The sequence below is a fragment of the Lingula anatina genome, chromosome 6, assembly GCF_051362555.1.
Source record: "Lingula anatina isolate TDL-2025a chromosome 6, LinAna3.0, whole genome shotgun sequence".
Lineage (NCBI taxonomy): Eukaryota > Metazoa > Brachiopoda > Lingulata > Lingulida > Lingulidae > Lingula > Lingula anatina.
In genome coordinates, this window is record NC_141772.1 from 1,075,039 (window position 1) to 1,091,012 (window position 15,974).

The window sequence follows — 15,974 nt, forward strand, 5'->3', positions numbered from 1 at the left end:
AACAACGATTATGTACACCCTGTGGTCACCCAGCGAAACACTGTGCTTAGTCACCAGTCATTTGTACATTGCAGGAATATTCGTACCCTTGCACTATGTATTTATTTAAGGTTGTCACCCAGCGCCTACCCTCTAAACTCCCTCTCTCTGGAATACAACTTTTGAGATATGTATACTGTCTTTAACACCTGTAACACCTGAATCTCCTGTGGACGGCCGCCTTCATTTTCCTCACAGCTTTTATCATTCAATATCCGTTTCTTATTTTACAATTCACACACACACACACACACACACACACACACACACACATTGAAAACAGGAATGTGACATATTTTACTCGACAGCAATACTGAGTAATTGTAAATTCCCTTTTGTTTGGACAATGATTTTCAGTATTTAATGGCATAACACCATTTTCTCTCAGATGAAATAAGATAGTAAAATGTATTCCCTCCCCATTCCCCTAGTGTATGAAATACGAAATCTCTTTGCACGTAGAATTAGCCTTCAGTTATGCGTATTGCAACGATCATAAAAATGAACAAAGAAAACTTCAGCGTTTCAACCTTAAACGTGAACGTTTGAAATATAGACTGAATTAGCTTCATCATCCTTCACATTAATCAAAGGCTGAGTGTCACCCTATCCACTAATATACTGCTGCGAGACGCGGGCCTGAAAAGATTCTTTTCTAAACTAAGTATTCAGTATGGAATGCCACCAAAACCCAACTGCCTTATTTTTCTTCCTGACGTGAAATGAACATAATACAGGTGAGGTTCATATTTTATCGGGCAGTTAACACGGCTGGAATGCCGTGTGGGGTGATTTAAACGAGAACGCGGGCACCTGTCGATTACCGAGGCTTCTTTATGGGATGTTTTTCGCTTGTTAATTACCTGTGTTTTTGCTGGAAAACAGTCAGCACTGTGTCACAGATGACGTGTGTTTAGTATCTATTGGTATAATAAATAAAATCATGTTTCTACATTTGGGTCTTCCGGGATAAGCTATCAAGCCAAGTTTTCTTGTATTTCTGTATTGAGCTCAAATACATCATACGATAATGAAATCCACTTGAAATTGAGCTCAATAATTAACAAGCCTTTTCTATTTACTATCAGCCTACGTGTCTGTTTTCTTTGCCCAACATGACTTTAATGGGCTAGCGTTATAAAGCAAAAACTCTAAAAACAAAAACAGGAAGATGTTTGCGGGCTAATGAAAAATACTTGTTTTTTATTTACATACGATTAGAAATGCTCTTTCTTATGGCATTAAAAAAAACGACGCCGAGATTTCAAAGCAGAGGCACGCGTCACGTATTTAACTGTTTAAAAGAACACTGGTTGTAAATACACTACATAGCCCAACAAAATGGTGAACACAAATATGTTGAATTTCAACACGCGCTCTCTATCGGATATGACCAATTAAATGCACGTTGGTGATTCGTAATGTCCTCTTTGTTGTTAAGCTTCTTGTACATGCGCAAAACAGCATTCTTCTTTCGCTTTAACTAATGCCAAAGCTTTGCAATTAAAAAAAATCCTTTTCACAAAATTTTGATGAACAACGGGCTCTCGGTTTTCCTGCATCGACCTAAAAATGGCCTCCACGTTATATAAATTTCTGCATAAAATTTCAGAAGGGCTGCGGTTTATACTAGGCTGTAGATAACACGACGCGGGGTCAAAGTAAAAGACATAATTTGATGATATCAGATCGTGTTAAAGTTGTAAGAATTTGTGCTACGCGTGTACTGTACACGGTGGTAATGGCCGGGCAGTGGAGCGGAAGTGATGTTTCTTTTCACGGTATCTCGAGGGACAGGTTCCGGTTGGTGGACATGCATTTTAAACTGTGCTGCAAGTTCACATCATATTATCCTGTTACATGTAGAGCAGAATATTACAAAGCTGTACGTTTTTTATGTGTGGTGTATATTAGAGTTGTACATTTGCTCATGATACCTATGATTCTACCCAATCTGTCGAAGCATTGCCTATTTAGCATTGGGTTTGTTATCAGATGGCATACTTTTGTTAATAGCAATGTTGATAAATGTTCTACCAAATTTGAGAATTTTAAAGTGGGCCAGCCCAACATAAGGTAGCTTGAGGCATTGGGCCTCTGTTTCATACCGAATTCGTTAAAAACATTTCAAAACATTTGTCGTTCAAATATTGGACTTATGAATTTGTATCATATCTGTAGATACATATTTTAAAATTCTAGTATAAAAATCAAAAATACACGAGCGACATATTTATGATTACCATGGAGATATTTGTAAATAAAAACAGTTTTAATTTGGTTATTTTTGTCTTAAAACAGCTACACGAAGCTGAATTTTCGTAACATTTTCCATTAAGGATAGCCAGTGTATCTCTTGAATATGTGAAAAATTAAACCACAGCAAAGAAAAAAATGTTAAAAATTACAAAATATAATTTTTTCTTGGAATAACAGATCAGAACTGATATGGTGCAATCAGATTTTTGATGAGAAACAGGCAAGCTTCCTGCACAAACTGTCCTGTCCCACCACTGCCATCATTTAGTGCTCAAGTTAAAAAAAAAAAAGAAAGAAAAAAAAAAAAAAACACAGCCTTGATGGCTCTTCATCCGGACCACACGTGTGAGCGAGCAAACACCATTTCCCGAAATTAATTTACATTTTAATAGTCAACGATCTCCATTATCTAGCCAAGACCTGGATTCTGGTTCATCTAAAAAGGGAGTCAACTAGCATTTGGATCCTAGGGGTCTATAGCTACTTCCATGAAGCACAGGTTATTCATTAACCAAAATCTAATCTTCCATAATATTTCAGTCTAAATTACCGACGAAAAAAAAGTGAGTCATGCGTTTTCAGAATTTGATCAAAATCTAGTCTTAGGTGAAGATTTTAAGTAATCTGCCCTACTTAAGAGAGAAATGTTGTGGTCTTTCTTAATCCAAAGTAGTCGCAAAAAGGGTACAGTGTATATCTGAACGTGTAACCCCGATGTTTTATATGGGTTACTGAATGGATATCCTTGCAATATTACACAGACAAAACTTAAAATAGAATCAGTTCTGAAAGCAAGGGCGCAGTTCATTGAAGATTGCGTGCAAAACAACATCGTACAAACCTAAAGAACAGGACGTGACAATACGACAAATGTCAACGTGAAATAAAATCTGAAAGATTGCCTAAAGATCGAAGTGAGGGAAGGCGGGCTCGGTCTAAAGTCGGTCTTGGTCCACAACGAATGTAAACCAATGGCAAGACAAGGGAAGGGGCTGGTTGATGTAGGGTTTAAAATTACGCAGTCTACTCATTTTGTAATAAAACAATAACCGACTGATCGCAATCAAATGCATATCTGGAGAGGTGCATTTACGCGTATTCTATATATTATTTAGACCCCCTTGTTTACAATTGCTATATAGTCATAGCTATATATATATATATATATATATATATATATATATATATATAGTCTTGTTCACAAGACGTTAGACAACAGATCTACGTACTTTGTGTACTGTCTTTTCGCTGTAACTCAGCTAATATGCGGCCGCCATGTTTTGAGTTCAGCAATGCACTGGCAAGGCTTTGGGACCTGTGGCGGGTGACAGGGGCAAATCAGTCCCACGCTAAATGATGACTGTATGAATCTTGTCATTGAGGATAGAGCAACAACACGGTGGCGTGTGATGAAAAATTAGGTTAGCAAATGGGAACCATTTTTATATTTCCGTTTTTAAGCCTCGGCACATCTTTCTGCTATAAATACATAGCGGAGACAATGAATCAAGTTTTCAACAATGGCAGTCATATATCATATCAAAGTAGTGGCCTTTCATGCTGAGACGAGTTAAGGGGGAGATTCACTGGGGACGGCACCAGAAATTGCTACCATCCCAGGCGGTATCTGCTTATTGAGATAGTTGACTGAAAGGAATGCCTTTTATTTACGATTGGATTGGAATTTGATGAGTTCCCTGTTCAGCAATGGGTTCCACTCTATGACAAGGGAGTGTTTCAGCGTCGAACGCACCGCAAGCAAATTGTTTTCTCGGTTTTGAAAATGTACGAGGTGCATGCAGACGACAGGGTGTTGATGTGGATTTATACCTATGGATCTTTTGTAGGGATTGTGAAACAACCATGAGTCGAAACCACAAGAAACCGTCAAGCCTGAACCCGCTCTTAAATGCCGCTACCCCCCCCCCCCAGTAAAGACAAATGAAGACTGTAATATTTATGTCATATTTACCACAACACCGTATGTCAAAGTGACACCATGCTTGCTTTTCTTCAGAATTTTCTTCTAGCTCATCCTAATTTTTCAAAATCTAGTAAAATAAATTAAGTCAGTCTTTGTTGACAACAGACAAACAGAGACCCTTATATAACAAGATGCCTGCATGTATCAGTAACACAGAAGCGTCTGTTAAAACAACACTTAAGAAGGATGTAACACCTGTGAACGCACCTGACATGACATTTAAGGTGCTGACATAGTAAACGTCTGTCGCAGCATGCTCTGGACTGCTCGGTTGCTATGGAAACTGGGATGTTATTGCCAACAGTTCCACACCACAATGAGCACAGCAGGATGACAGTGACATTTGACTACCAAGTGTAAGATACTGTGTCATCGTTGTCATCCCGACTCCTTGGGTTATCAAACGTGACGTCCTAGTGTCCCCATTATGACACTTTAACACCCCAAGTGAAACAACGCCAGCACGTTGTCCCTAACTTTGTCACCTTTGTCGCCTATACTCCTGGTACTTTCTGGTGTCGCTTCGTCACCTCACTGCGACATTATGTGACGCTCTGTGATACTATCATTAATTGTCGTGACTCGAATTCAAGTAGAAAAAGTCACTTATATATATATTAAATAGCAAAGCGTGAACAAGAGTTGATTCAAACTGTACAGTTAAGAGATTGGTGGGTTCTTATGAGGAGATGTACTATCACTGGTCTTATGCCGTCCTTAAATAGTTGCTTTTTTGCTTTGGTTGGTTTCATCTTGAAATTGTCTGTTAATCAAATTATTAATCAAATAGTTTGTACATTGATTAAAACATTAATATATATTAGTTTAAGTAGTTGTTTGTTTTTTTATTCATAACCTTTTCTATTGTACACGCAATGTTCCAAAAAACGATAAAAAAATAAAATTATTCACATCTCAACACAAAATATCAACTTCACATTGAAGAAATAAAGGTGAAAATGGTCATAAAGGAACACTCAAATTTCACACTCAAGGTCGTATCTTTTCGCTAAATCATACAAACTGACCAACGTGTTTGATTTATCAGACATAAATCGTGGCCCAGACCTATCGAGTGTCTTTCTAATGGACTTAAATCTAGTCCTGTCTTAACAACTAGTCGCGATTTTACGGCCATTCCAGGAAGTTTTCTCAATTCCACCCAGTGCATTGTAGGTGCTCTGTGATATTGCCAATGATTTGATATTGCAGTAGGAAACACCTTAAAATCCCACCACGGCACCCACACATGGAGACGATTCAAATGAAAAAAATAACATTCCCTCTGTTAAGGTATGTTTGCACCACAGAGATTGTTAACTCTAGGAATAACAGGCGTCTTTTGAGGTGTTTGCTGACGGCACGCGGCAGGCTGACCCCGAACCGTTTCCAAAGAAAACCACCCGAATCTCGTTAGCTTTATCAGCGCCACCTGTCCACGCGTTCTCCAGATCAATCACAACCTATTGCCGTTGCTAACTTGATATATTAAAATTAGATGTTTGTATTGAGTTAATTAAAGCCTACTAAAAAGATACAGATTGACATAATAGTCTTTCTTTAGACTGCGTTTAAGCGTGGCTCGCGTCCAAAGTACTTAATCGCTGGGCTTAAAGCTTGCCCCTCAGGGGGAAAACTGACCAACCAACCGCCTTTGCTGCTGGACCATACCTCCCCGCCTCTGACCATGGGACAAATGGAGAAAAGTGGACACTCGAGAGAAACGAATGACCAATTTGGTCTCTGATGTAATTGGCCAGTGTCTCCTATACCGTGGCCCTTTGTGACTCAGTGCGCCGTGGAGAAAAGCCTGTGTTGAATGTCGGAGCAGTATTCTCTTGGTGTTAGCAAAATGCGGGGCAGCACGGGGGAATGGCAAATTAGATTCAGTTACTGGTACGTCCCTGTGTGTAACGCTAGAAAAATACCGCCATTGTTTGTTATTCTTCGGGATTGTTCGCCAATATTTAGAAACAAAACAGAACAGAAGAGTAGCCCGGGTTGGCCAGGTCGTACAGAGAGAGCGGAGGAGAGGCGAGAGAGAGAGAAGAGAGAGAGGAGGCAAGAAGGTGGACTCAGTGCGAGGTGAAGACGACACAAATAAAACGTGGGACATATGGTGCAATGTGAGGACACACCAGGGTGACATCAGGCCGTCTAGAGGGTACTTTACCCCTTCTACATATCCCGGAAAAATAAGGTGTATGGAGGAGGGGGTTGGGGGTGGGGGTTGGTAATTATTTATAACATTATAAGACATTGAAAGAAACCCAATTATTAATGCAATTATTGTGAATCACGATATCTTTTTTAGATGAGAATATTTAATTGTTCTAAAATAACCACGCAGCATGTTCAATTATTGGGAATTAAAATGGCAGGAAATCAATAAAGGAGAGGAAACAGTCTGCAATATTCTTTTCATGCAACTATTTTCAGCATCATAAAAACACTCCCACACACTATAAAATAACACACATGCATACATAAAATGTAAAAAAGAAACTTAACTATACCTAACAAATTATAACAAAATTACATATGAAACACAACAAGCAATCAGCACTTAAGAATCAAATAAACTCGAGTGATTCGCCCAACACCAGTGATAGAATTAATCAATCGTGAGCGTTATCCACAGCAGACAGCAATGTGTGGCAGCCCGCAGCCCTAAAGGCCCGAGTTTGACAAAATATCACTGCTCATACACAGTGAGGTGTGAAGTCACGAGCCATATTGCCCCTCTGTGAATTTCTTACTCCACACTGGCCTTGCCTTCCCCAAATCTGATACCGTATTTCCATGTGCAATTGTCCTTGACCATGGCGGCGAAGATTAAACTGGGGACAAATTATTTGAAGGCTTTTGAAGGCATTCATGTGGCAACAGCTATTCAGAATACCTTCATTTCTACTGCAGTTGAAGAAGAAAAAAAATTGGGAAATTATTCGTCACACGATTCGTTTGACCGCAAAAAATCTGGACGGTGAAAACCGACACTAATTTTACCTTTCAATTTTGGGGTCAAATAAAAGTTGACTTGAGGAATGTCCTACTTTTGGCAGGTGTTATCTCCGCAGTTGTGAAACACATAAAATATGCAAATTTATCCAGCATTCATTTCGTTTTTTTTTTGTGTGTTGTAAAGATGTAAGAAAAGCTAATTTACCAATTTAAATCATGTTATTCTCATAACATTTGTGAAGTACGAAAGTTTTTATTGAAGAGTTCCAAACAGTTGTCCTCGTGTAACTACTCAGTTACTTAAAATAAGCACACCTACACTTTGTTGTTTCTCCACAAAAAAATCTTTACTTAATATCAACGCCAGACGAAAAATAAGCATGGTTATCTAATTAAAGTCACCCTAAAGAATTCTCTTCGAAGCAGACCAATACTTTTGAATGGCGAAGGAGATTTATGTTCTTCATCCATAATTAATAAACGCACGCCTGGGATTTGACTGACTTTGGGGACGTCCTTGCAGACGATTGTGGTTTGCTGATACTCCTACAGTTAATGAAAAGAAGGACGCCGCTCAATGCTCTTCATGAATTAAAATGAGGTTCATTTCGCCATTATAACTTAACCGTGGTTTAGGGCCCGAGAAGATAACTGGTTGGAAGCATGAAAAATAAATGCTTTGCAACCCCTATTGAAATCTAAAAAAAATTCCACATTTTTAACAAAACTAATAAAAAATATATTCTTTTAACTCCGGTTTTTCAAAGGAGAGAAGTTTCAAGTCGTGAATTGCTTTTCCATTTTATCTAAAGAGTACTTTATCTCATGATGAAACGTCATGCTCACAGCGTGAATTCTGAATAACATTACTTGCTCGCAGTTTTTATCTTCGTCCTTATCTCCATTAATCGTGTGATATTCGTATTGATAACTCTTAAAATGCCTCCCCTGAACGTGTCGATTCATATTCATTAAAACTAAAGACCGGATAAACAGTAAAACTTTGAGTTAATTAACATCAAGGTTATTTATCAACAGCTTAACTCTTCACCGCCTGGTCTTTAAAATAAAATTGGAACATATCTCGACCCCCAACCACCGTTGTGAATTATGAAAAAAATGAATTAATAAAATTGAACCAATCATACTGCACTTAAAGAGATTCTGGAACCCTTGAGCGAGTTTATTGTCTGGGATATTTCTGAGATTTTTAAGACACAATGTTTGTGCTAGAATAATTTAACTTTTAACAAAATCTGACTTCTGCACATGAAGTCCTCAGGTACAAAAAGAACATCAAATATAGAGAATAAAATGCCAAAAATAATGTAATATTAATACATGGATATAATATTAATAATATCAATTCTAATTTTAGTGAAAATAAAAATAGTGTTAGAGTAAAAAGAGTAAAATAAAACACTGTCAGAGGTTTACTTGGTCCTCTGTTCTTTATATATATATATATATATATATATATATATATATATATATGTAAATGGGACAAATATGGTGGTTTCCAAAACTATCTACTCGCTTGGGGAAGGTCCCAGAATCCTTTAATCAACCCAAAGGTGAAATAGAAGCAAAATGTGCCTAATACCTGGGTACCGACCTACGGGGAAAACGTGTCCGAAGATAGAGTGGCTTGTCCCTATATTCGTACAATTCCAGCGCATCCGTCGAAACTGCCACTGGCACTCGCTCAGCCCCTTCTTGGCCCCCTCCCCTATGGCCACGAGGGCGTCGGGCCGGCTTTGGCAGATGGCCCTCTGTCTCGGAGCCAGGCCGGGAATCTTGTTGCAAATGATGTTGGCTCCTAGAGCTACGACAGTCAGCGCACTGGAAGAAAGGAGGAGGAAAAGGATCAGCCAGGGTCGAAATGAGGAGAGGAGACGGGCACAACACATGTGGTAGCGTCTCGCTGCACCGCGGGTCTTCAGGCGTCACGTCGAGGGCTGGGACCTGGTGGCCGACATTCGTGAGTTCGCCTGGGAAATCACAAGATGCGTCGTGGGGACAAAATCCTCGCTCCGTGGTTGTGTGCGCGCGCTCTCGCAGCGCCGCCACTGAGTGTCTGTTTGAAACCCCCTCAAAGCGCATAAAAAGTCGGTTTTTAACTCATCCTCAATAAATTGATAGTGGGACAAAGAACACGTGAGAAATAATAAATCCGATAGATAAAAAAACCCGTCTGCTTTTTCAGTTCTTTGAAATTATTCCGAAATATCCCAGAATCGAAAGAGATCTAAGCACGGTGCTGTCCTAGCACGTCTTTTTGATGAGGCTGCTCAATGTCGTCTGCGTGCGTTGCAGAGCCGCGGTATGAAAATAAATGTGATGTCACAGGTGAGTGAAGACGAGACAGGCAAGTAGCACCTTACACAGATAGCGGTGGGAAATGGAACAAACACATTTTACACCATCAGCAGAGGTAAAGGACGCTCTAAGCTGGGGAGAGGGGGGTAGGGAAATCCCGGGGGGAAATGACGCGGAGGAAGTGGGGGTTCTACTGCAGCGCCAAGGGGTGCCACGTGAGAATGACGTTTGAATCGTACCAATCACGATTTTTTACACCCAGTTACGGCTGCTGTATTTTTCCGTTAAACCAACATTTTTGTAACTTAGTAAAGGATACTTACAAGAACGTCCCGTCCACTGAGTGCAGCAGGTAGATCAGAAGAATTAAGAGGCGTAGGTAGGCCCCCGGTGCCATATTAACCGACCATTGCGTTACGGAGACGCGTCCCCAATCAACCGGATCCGTTTAATCCCCTTTAATCCGAGTTTTGTAATCCATAGTTTTGAGCAGGTGTTGCGTTCAACAGCGACTGTGAATGTGATACTATGTTACGACTTCTGTCTCAAGATTCGCCTTCTGATTGGTCGGGAACGCCGTGGTATGAATGTCATTAAACTTCTCGTGCTAAGTGCACATCGAGGCGATTGGTTTGGCGGACGCGGGGTCACTTCTAAGGGGAGCGTTGCATCGCGCCTCACTTCATGCTTGGACGCGGATTTTTATCTCTCAGATCCGTAACAGAGCCAAACTAAGTGGTTAACGAGTAGTATCGGGTCAGGTATAGTCTTAACACGAGCCAGTCGCCGCTACTACCGGTAGGTGGATAGGAAGAGGCGGAGAAAGGCGAACTGCGTAAAAAATCGTTCACCCCTACTTGCGGAACAGAACACCGTAGTGACTAACGTAATGAACGCTGTTCTAATGTTTAACTGCCGTCATGCACCGCACTATACACTGTTAACCCACCATTAGACACAAGTGAATGGGCCTCCACCCCCCGTGCAAATCAGGAAAGAAAAAGTGATAAACAAACCGAGGCCGAAACACAACAAACGGTTAAATGGCAGTGCTCGGGTTGGTGAGTGGCACATATTGTTAGAGGCAGCTCTTCCACGCGCGGGGAACAAAGCGAGACCACGTTGGAAAACACACGGTCATTGTGGACCTCAGAAACTATGTGTTTGGATTGAAAAATTATCAACAAAAGCCAAACTGAAATATTTTTCTTTCCTACTCTCAGCTGGTCCGAGTGGTCTACTCGAGGTGGGCAGTCACAAGTTGACCAACGTGTTCTGGCAGTTGGCCATCTACATTTTTTTCAGATGCCACCAACACTTTTCCATTCATTACTCTCATTACTCTCACTTTTCATTGCTGCGTTGAAAATAAAGACAACTTGTTCGTCGGTAAAAAAAGAATTTATGTTCAAATTTATAACACACCATTTTATAAAGCGTTATATTAGATGTTTATAACTTTTATCTCTGTTATTTCAGTATGATTCTTTTTTATGTTTACTGTATTGTGGGATGACGTTGGTTATTATAGCTTTCTTACCCTTGACAATATCTAATAAAGATAAAACCGATATTGTCTGTAATAAGGCTTGTCTTGATTACTCGACGACAGACGCGACACCCTCTGACTAAATTTGGAAGCAGACGGCGTGGGTTTTTTTGCCCGTCAGTCATAATTCGGCTTCTTAAAAAATTGTCTATGTAATCGTTCAACCATTTTACGGACAGGGTGTTTACTAACGCACCGAAAAATTCTTCGTCATTCTACCAACCTGACTACACTGTTACTAAAATAAAGCCTACCTGTCAATCTCAAAAAATAAAGATCACAAATTCGCTCATTGTTACACGGATTGAAATAAAGAGACGGCACTTCGAAGAAACCCCCAACACACTTAACCCCGAGAGTGTACAAATGGGGCCATTCTGCAAGTTACAACACAATGAACGCTACGAGAGCACTTCACTGAAGTAGCTCTTAAAATTTACCTATAAGAGCCCTCGAGAGAACGCGGCTTTCTTCTGCCATGCATGCCTGCACTGAGCTTAGCATACAGACACTGGCAACAGTAGCGCTTCAAGTTCCGGCGTGAAGACAATCTATACCCACTCCATCGCCTGTCAACCTCCTCAAACGCCAATCGAAATATAAATCCATTTAAAAGAATAATTTGATTTAGTGACAGCAGTTTGTGGTGTCACTATGGGCAAAAAACAGAGGGACAATAAGCGTGTCACTTCAAGAGGTGCTTTACCTGTGTGACTGAGCTCAAGGAATAACGCAATTACAGGATATAAATTCTAAACTTGTTTTCGTGACGACAAATACAGTAACGATTTGAACAAAAACAAGGGGACAAAACAGACATTTTCGAGTTTATGCTCCATGTTGAAAAGCCAAAAATAATCTTGTGAAGTAGTTGAGTGACTGAAGATGGAAGGAGTTTAATACTTGACATTTGAGTGATGGGGATGCGACGATTTGAACATAGAAACACGTCTTTATAATTTGGCGGAGAGCGCGTGCTTATGAATGCGCACACGCGCGTGCATGCAAAAATGCATATAATAGTGTGACATTACTTAAAGTGAATGTCTTTTCAATGCTCAAACTATTGTATGTAATTTTACGTCAACGAATGTCTTGGTTTTGTCAATATAACATTCTGAGCGTTCCTGAATCACTGTTAAGGTATATGGACTTAGACGGAATGGGGTCATTTTAATATTTCAAGAGGGGGGGGGGGTGCGTATAGGTAGGCAGTGCTATCGTAAGTATAATTTCTTCAAGAAAAGGAGTACATTTTATTTGTGGTTGATGAAATTTATTGACAGGTGCTCAATATTCTTGATATATTATCAGAGGAATGACTGGAATTAGACCTAATGTATGCACTTGGTCAACACAGGTAAAACCATATTGTATTTTATAAATGATTAGTCTTTGCAAACATGGCTGTTGATATATGATATCGAAAATAACGAAGCAAATCAAGTGATTCCAAAAAGGAATGTGTGTGTTGACGGTTTCCTCTCTCTCTCTCTCTCTCTCTCTCTCTCTCTCTCTCTCTCATCATTTTACTAAGGAAGAGGAGTTATCGTTTTTATTAATGACCACGAGATGAACTAATCAGGAAAAAACGATAAACAAAACCAAAAAAGTTGTAAAAATCCCAAAGCAAAGATGTTTAAGCCTGCAGGTCACAAAAACCAAATAAAAAGAACAGCCTTTTGAAAGGAAGCGAGTTCAGTAAATCACGCCCTAAAAATAAATCACCATTTACGTCCGCAGCCATCTCGTGAGGGATGCAGCCAGTTGATGGCAAAACTATGGCTGCCGTAACCACCTAATGAAATTCCAATTAAAACCCAGAATCTCCTTTGAAAGGGGTTTAAGGGCCACAGTATATTTTGGGTCAATATTTACCTTTATATTTGCCTACACAGTTTGTCCAAATGCCCTGACTTTTAGGAGCAGGAAATAAAAATGTTTTGAAATGTTTACCCCATCAATCCCTTCGTTACAATAAAAATCGCGGGATGCTTTCGACATGAAATTCAACATGCCATCGACTTCACACCGTACAACGTCGCCAAACGCCCTCGAAACACGTCACTCAGGGAGTCGTCAAATACCTAGGGCTTTTTCACGATTCCTCGTAAGAGGTCCTCGAAGACGAATAATTTAATTTCTAGTCCACAGCAACGACTCTTGTTACAGTCAAATGAAATGAGTCCCTCAGGATTTGCAAACATTTGCAGCAAACACGGACTTTCTGAAACCGTGTTTGGACAAATGCGGTCTCCATCCGATATAGCGCTACCTAATAGGCCTATTAAGATGTTCGATGCCGGTGGAATAGGTAGACTGTCGTCGTTGCAGGGTTATGTCTCCAATAATGCTGTAAATGTTATACAAGAAAAAAGGAGCAGTTCTTATTGAGTTGAGCATGTTGTTGTTGTTGTTGTTGATGTGTATGTGTATGTGTGTGTATGTGCGCGCGCGCAAGGAGGGGCCTTACATATTAAATATTGTAGAGACGATCGCCAATATCCCCTTCCTTTGCAGAAATCTTTTAATTCTTTAAATAATTCATTCAAATTATTTTTAAGGGGAACCAGAAAGATGACTTCTTTATAACATTCCCAGAGAGATATATGTGTTGTGTCCAATTTTATATTTTTAATAAAGTTGAAAAGCGATCTCTATGCTATATTAGAAGAGACAGAATAAGCCATCTCTCTTACAGACATTTACAGGACGACATAATTTTTGGAGGTTATTCTAATTGTCCGTATTAAAGTTTAAAGGGACAACATCGGTCGCAACTGAAAGAAATTTGCTCAAGCTATTTCACAAAAGAATAACCTACTACAAGTACCTGCTGATGGGCAAAGTTACGCTTTAAGTTTTGGAAGAAAGAAATGTCCCATCCTATACTAGTAGATCTATACGTAAGGGTTATAGTTGTTCACGTGTTAGTGTAAAGAGGATTTCCAACATCCTGAAGTCCTATTCAGCCAAACAATTGTTACGAATAAAGAGTTCGGGTGCGTCATGATCGTCCCATCCTATTGATTGATTCATTTATTTATCATTGATTCATTCATCATAGTGTCACGTGTTATAATATATTAAACACCCTAATCTTCGGGCACATACCATGTTTTATACGCTGTGCCTTGTTTCAGTCTTATGTTATATTTATACTGTTTTATATATACTGTGATTGTAAAATTTGACAGTTATTTTAATCTTCTTATCGCATTTTTTATTTATTGACGTAAAATAATTGAAGTACTGGCAGTCGAGCAAATACATTTGCTTTTCATTGCACGCATATTGATACGCTAACATTACGCATACATTGTTTAATACGTCTTTAAGATGAGAACAACTAATTAGATAATTGGAAGTTGATAATAAAATGCGTAAAATACGCTTGGTGATGGAGAGTAGGGCATGTCACTGAAGGGATCGAGTGGCTTGTTCCGGTTTAGACACCTGCGCTAATTAAAACGAGACGAGGTAAGGAGTGGAAAAAAAGAAATGTCTGAAAATCAGGTGAATTTTCTTCTTTTGGGAATGTAAAAGATACCAATGCGTCAAATAAGACGCTCGAAGAAGATTGAATAGGTATCGGTGACGTCATTGTTTCCGCTATTTCTCTCTCTCCTTTTTTGATTATTTTTTGAGACCACCCAAAATCAAACTCAATCTATCTTTCAAATACGATGTATAGTTTTACTCTTGCGAGTGCTACGTGTGAAAGAGAGATGATAGGTGACTCTACAACATTAGTGTGATATAGATTTAAACATCTTTGAAAAAAGGAGGGATGGCGAACTTGAATGTAAGTTTACTTTTTTTTTGCAAGCAAAAAAGAGTCCCATCCAAATGAAGATTACAAATAATGGTATGATGTGTAAATAACAGATTGAAAAACATAAAAAAGACGCTTGATTATAAATCGCAATATTCACCAATATCAACGACTCTAATAAATCAGTTTTTTACCTCTCGCACTGCAGTAGTAATGTATAATTTATCAGTAAGATGGCGCAGCCAGGAATAATCTAGTAACCGCGATAAACTGTATTTACTCGCACATCGCTTCAATCAAATATAAAGTTGTCATAAATTCATAGATAGCTCATATTATCAGCCAATTGACAGTCTGTGTGTTGATCTTAATACAACGAGGACGGCCCGGGCGCCTCTCCGTTGCGAAGGTGTTTGCGGACTTGACGTGAAGACGATTACATCGTTTGGTTAAGCACCATCCGAGTGAGGAAAAATAGCCTTGTTATTATTATGAGCTTGATTTGAGTCTATAATTCACACCAATTATGTTGACATTGCAGAAACATACTTTTGGCATTGCCTAAGTCTCCTCTCTCTCTCTCTCTCTCTCTCTCTCTCTCTCTCTCAAGAATTCAAAAAAGAATAAAAATAAGATACAAATATAAGGGTGACTCGAGTAGATCTTTTTAAATGAAACTATGCAAGTATGTGCATGGACACATACTCATTCACATACACACGTGCACACACACACACGCAAAGAGAGAGAGAGAGAGAGAGGGAGATAGAGAGAGAGAGAGAGAGAGAGGGAGGGAGGGAGGAACAGAGAGACGCTGTATCTTGATTAATGTGACGGACCACTAAAGATCAAGCCATCTTATCAGCTCAGTACACATGGCGTTCAAGTTATAGATTTCCCCGTGCATTAGAATTCCGTGCTCTAGCTGGGACACCATCCTGTCGAGTAGAACGCCATGGCGAGCCCGTCCAAACTTCACCGTCATCCCTTCACAAAATAGACCTCCGCAGACGATTCTCGTGTATTAAGTAGCGAAATGTCGTAATATATCAGCTAAACAGAAGATGCCCAAGTCATTTAACTGA

At 39.5% G+C, this 15,974-nt stretch overlaps 1 protein-coding gene across 3 annotated transcripts in view; it reads right to left on the bottom strand.

Annotated features, from left to right (window-relative positions):
• LOC106162452 (protein Wnt-7b) overlaps nt 1-15,974 on the bottom strand; it is a 36,365-nt gene that overhangs the window by 18,900 nt on the left and 1,491 nt on the right. The window contains exons 1-2 of one of the 3 annotated variants that reach the window (XM_013539757.2): nt 9,889-10,556; nt 8,850-9,088 (exon numbers count right to left, since the gene is read on the bottom strand). In XM_013539757.2, the coding sequence (XP_013395211.1) occupies nt 8,850-9,088; nt 9,889-9,962 (313 nt within the window). In that variant the 5' untranslated portion in view covers nt 9,963-10,556. Of the gene's footprint in view, nt 1-8,849; nt 9,089-9,888; nt 10,557-15,974 lie in introns of those variants that run through there. The other 2 variants (XM_013539756.2, XM_013539758.2) reach the window with 2 other exon arrangements.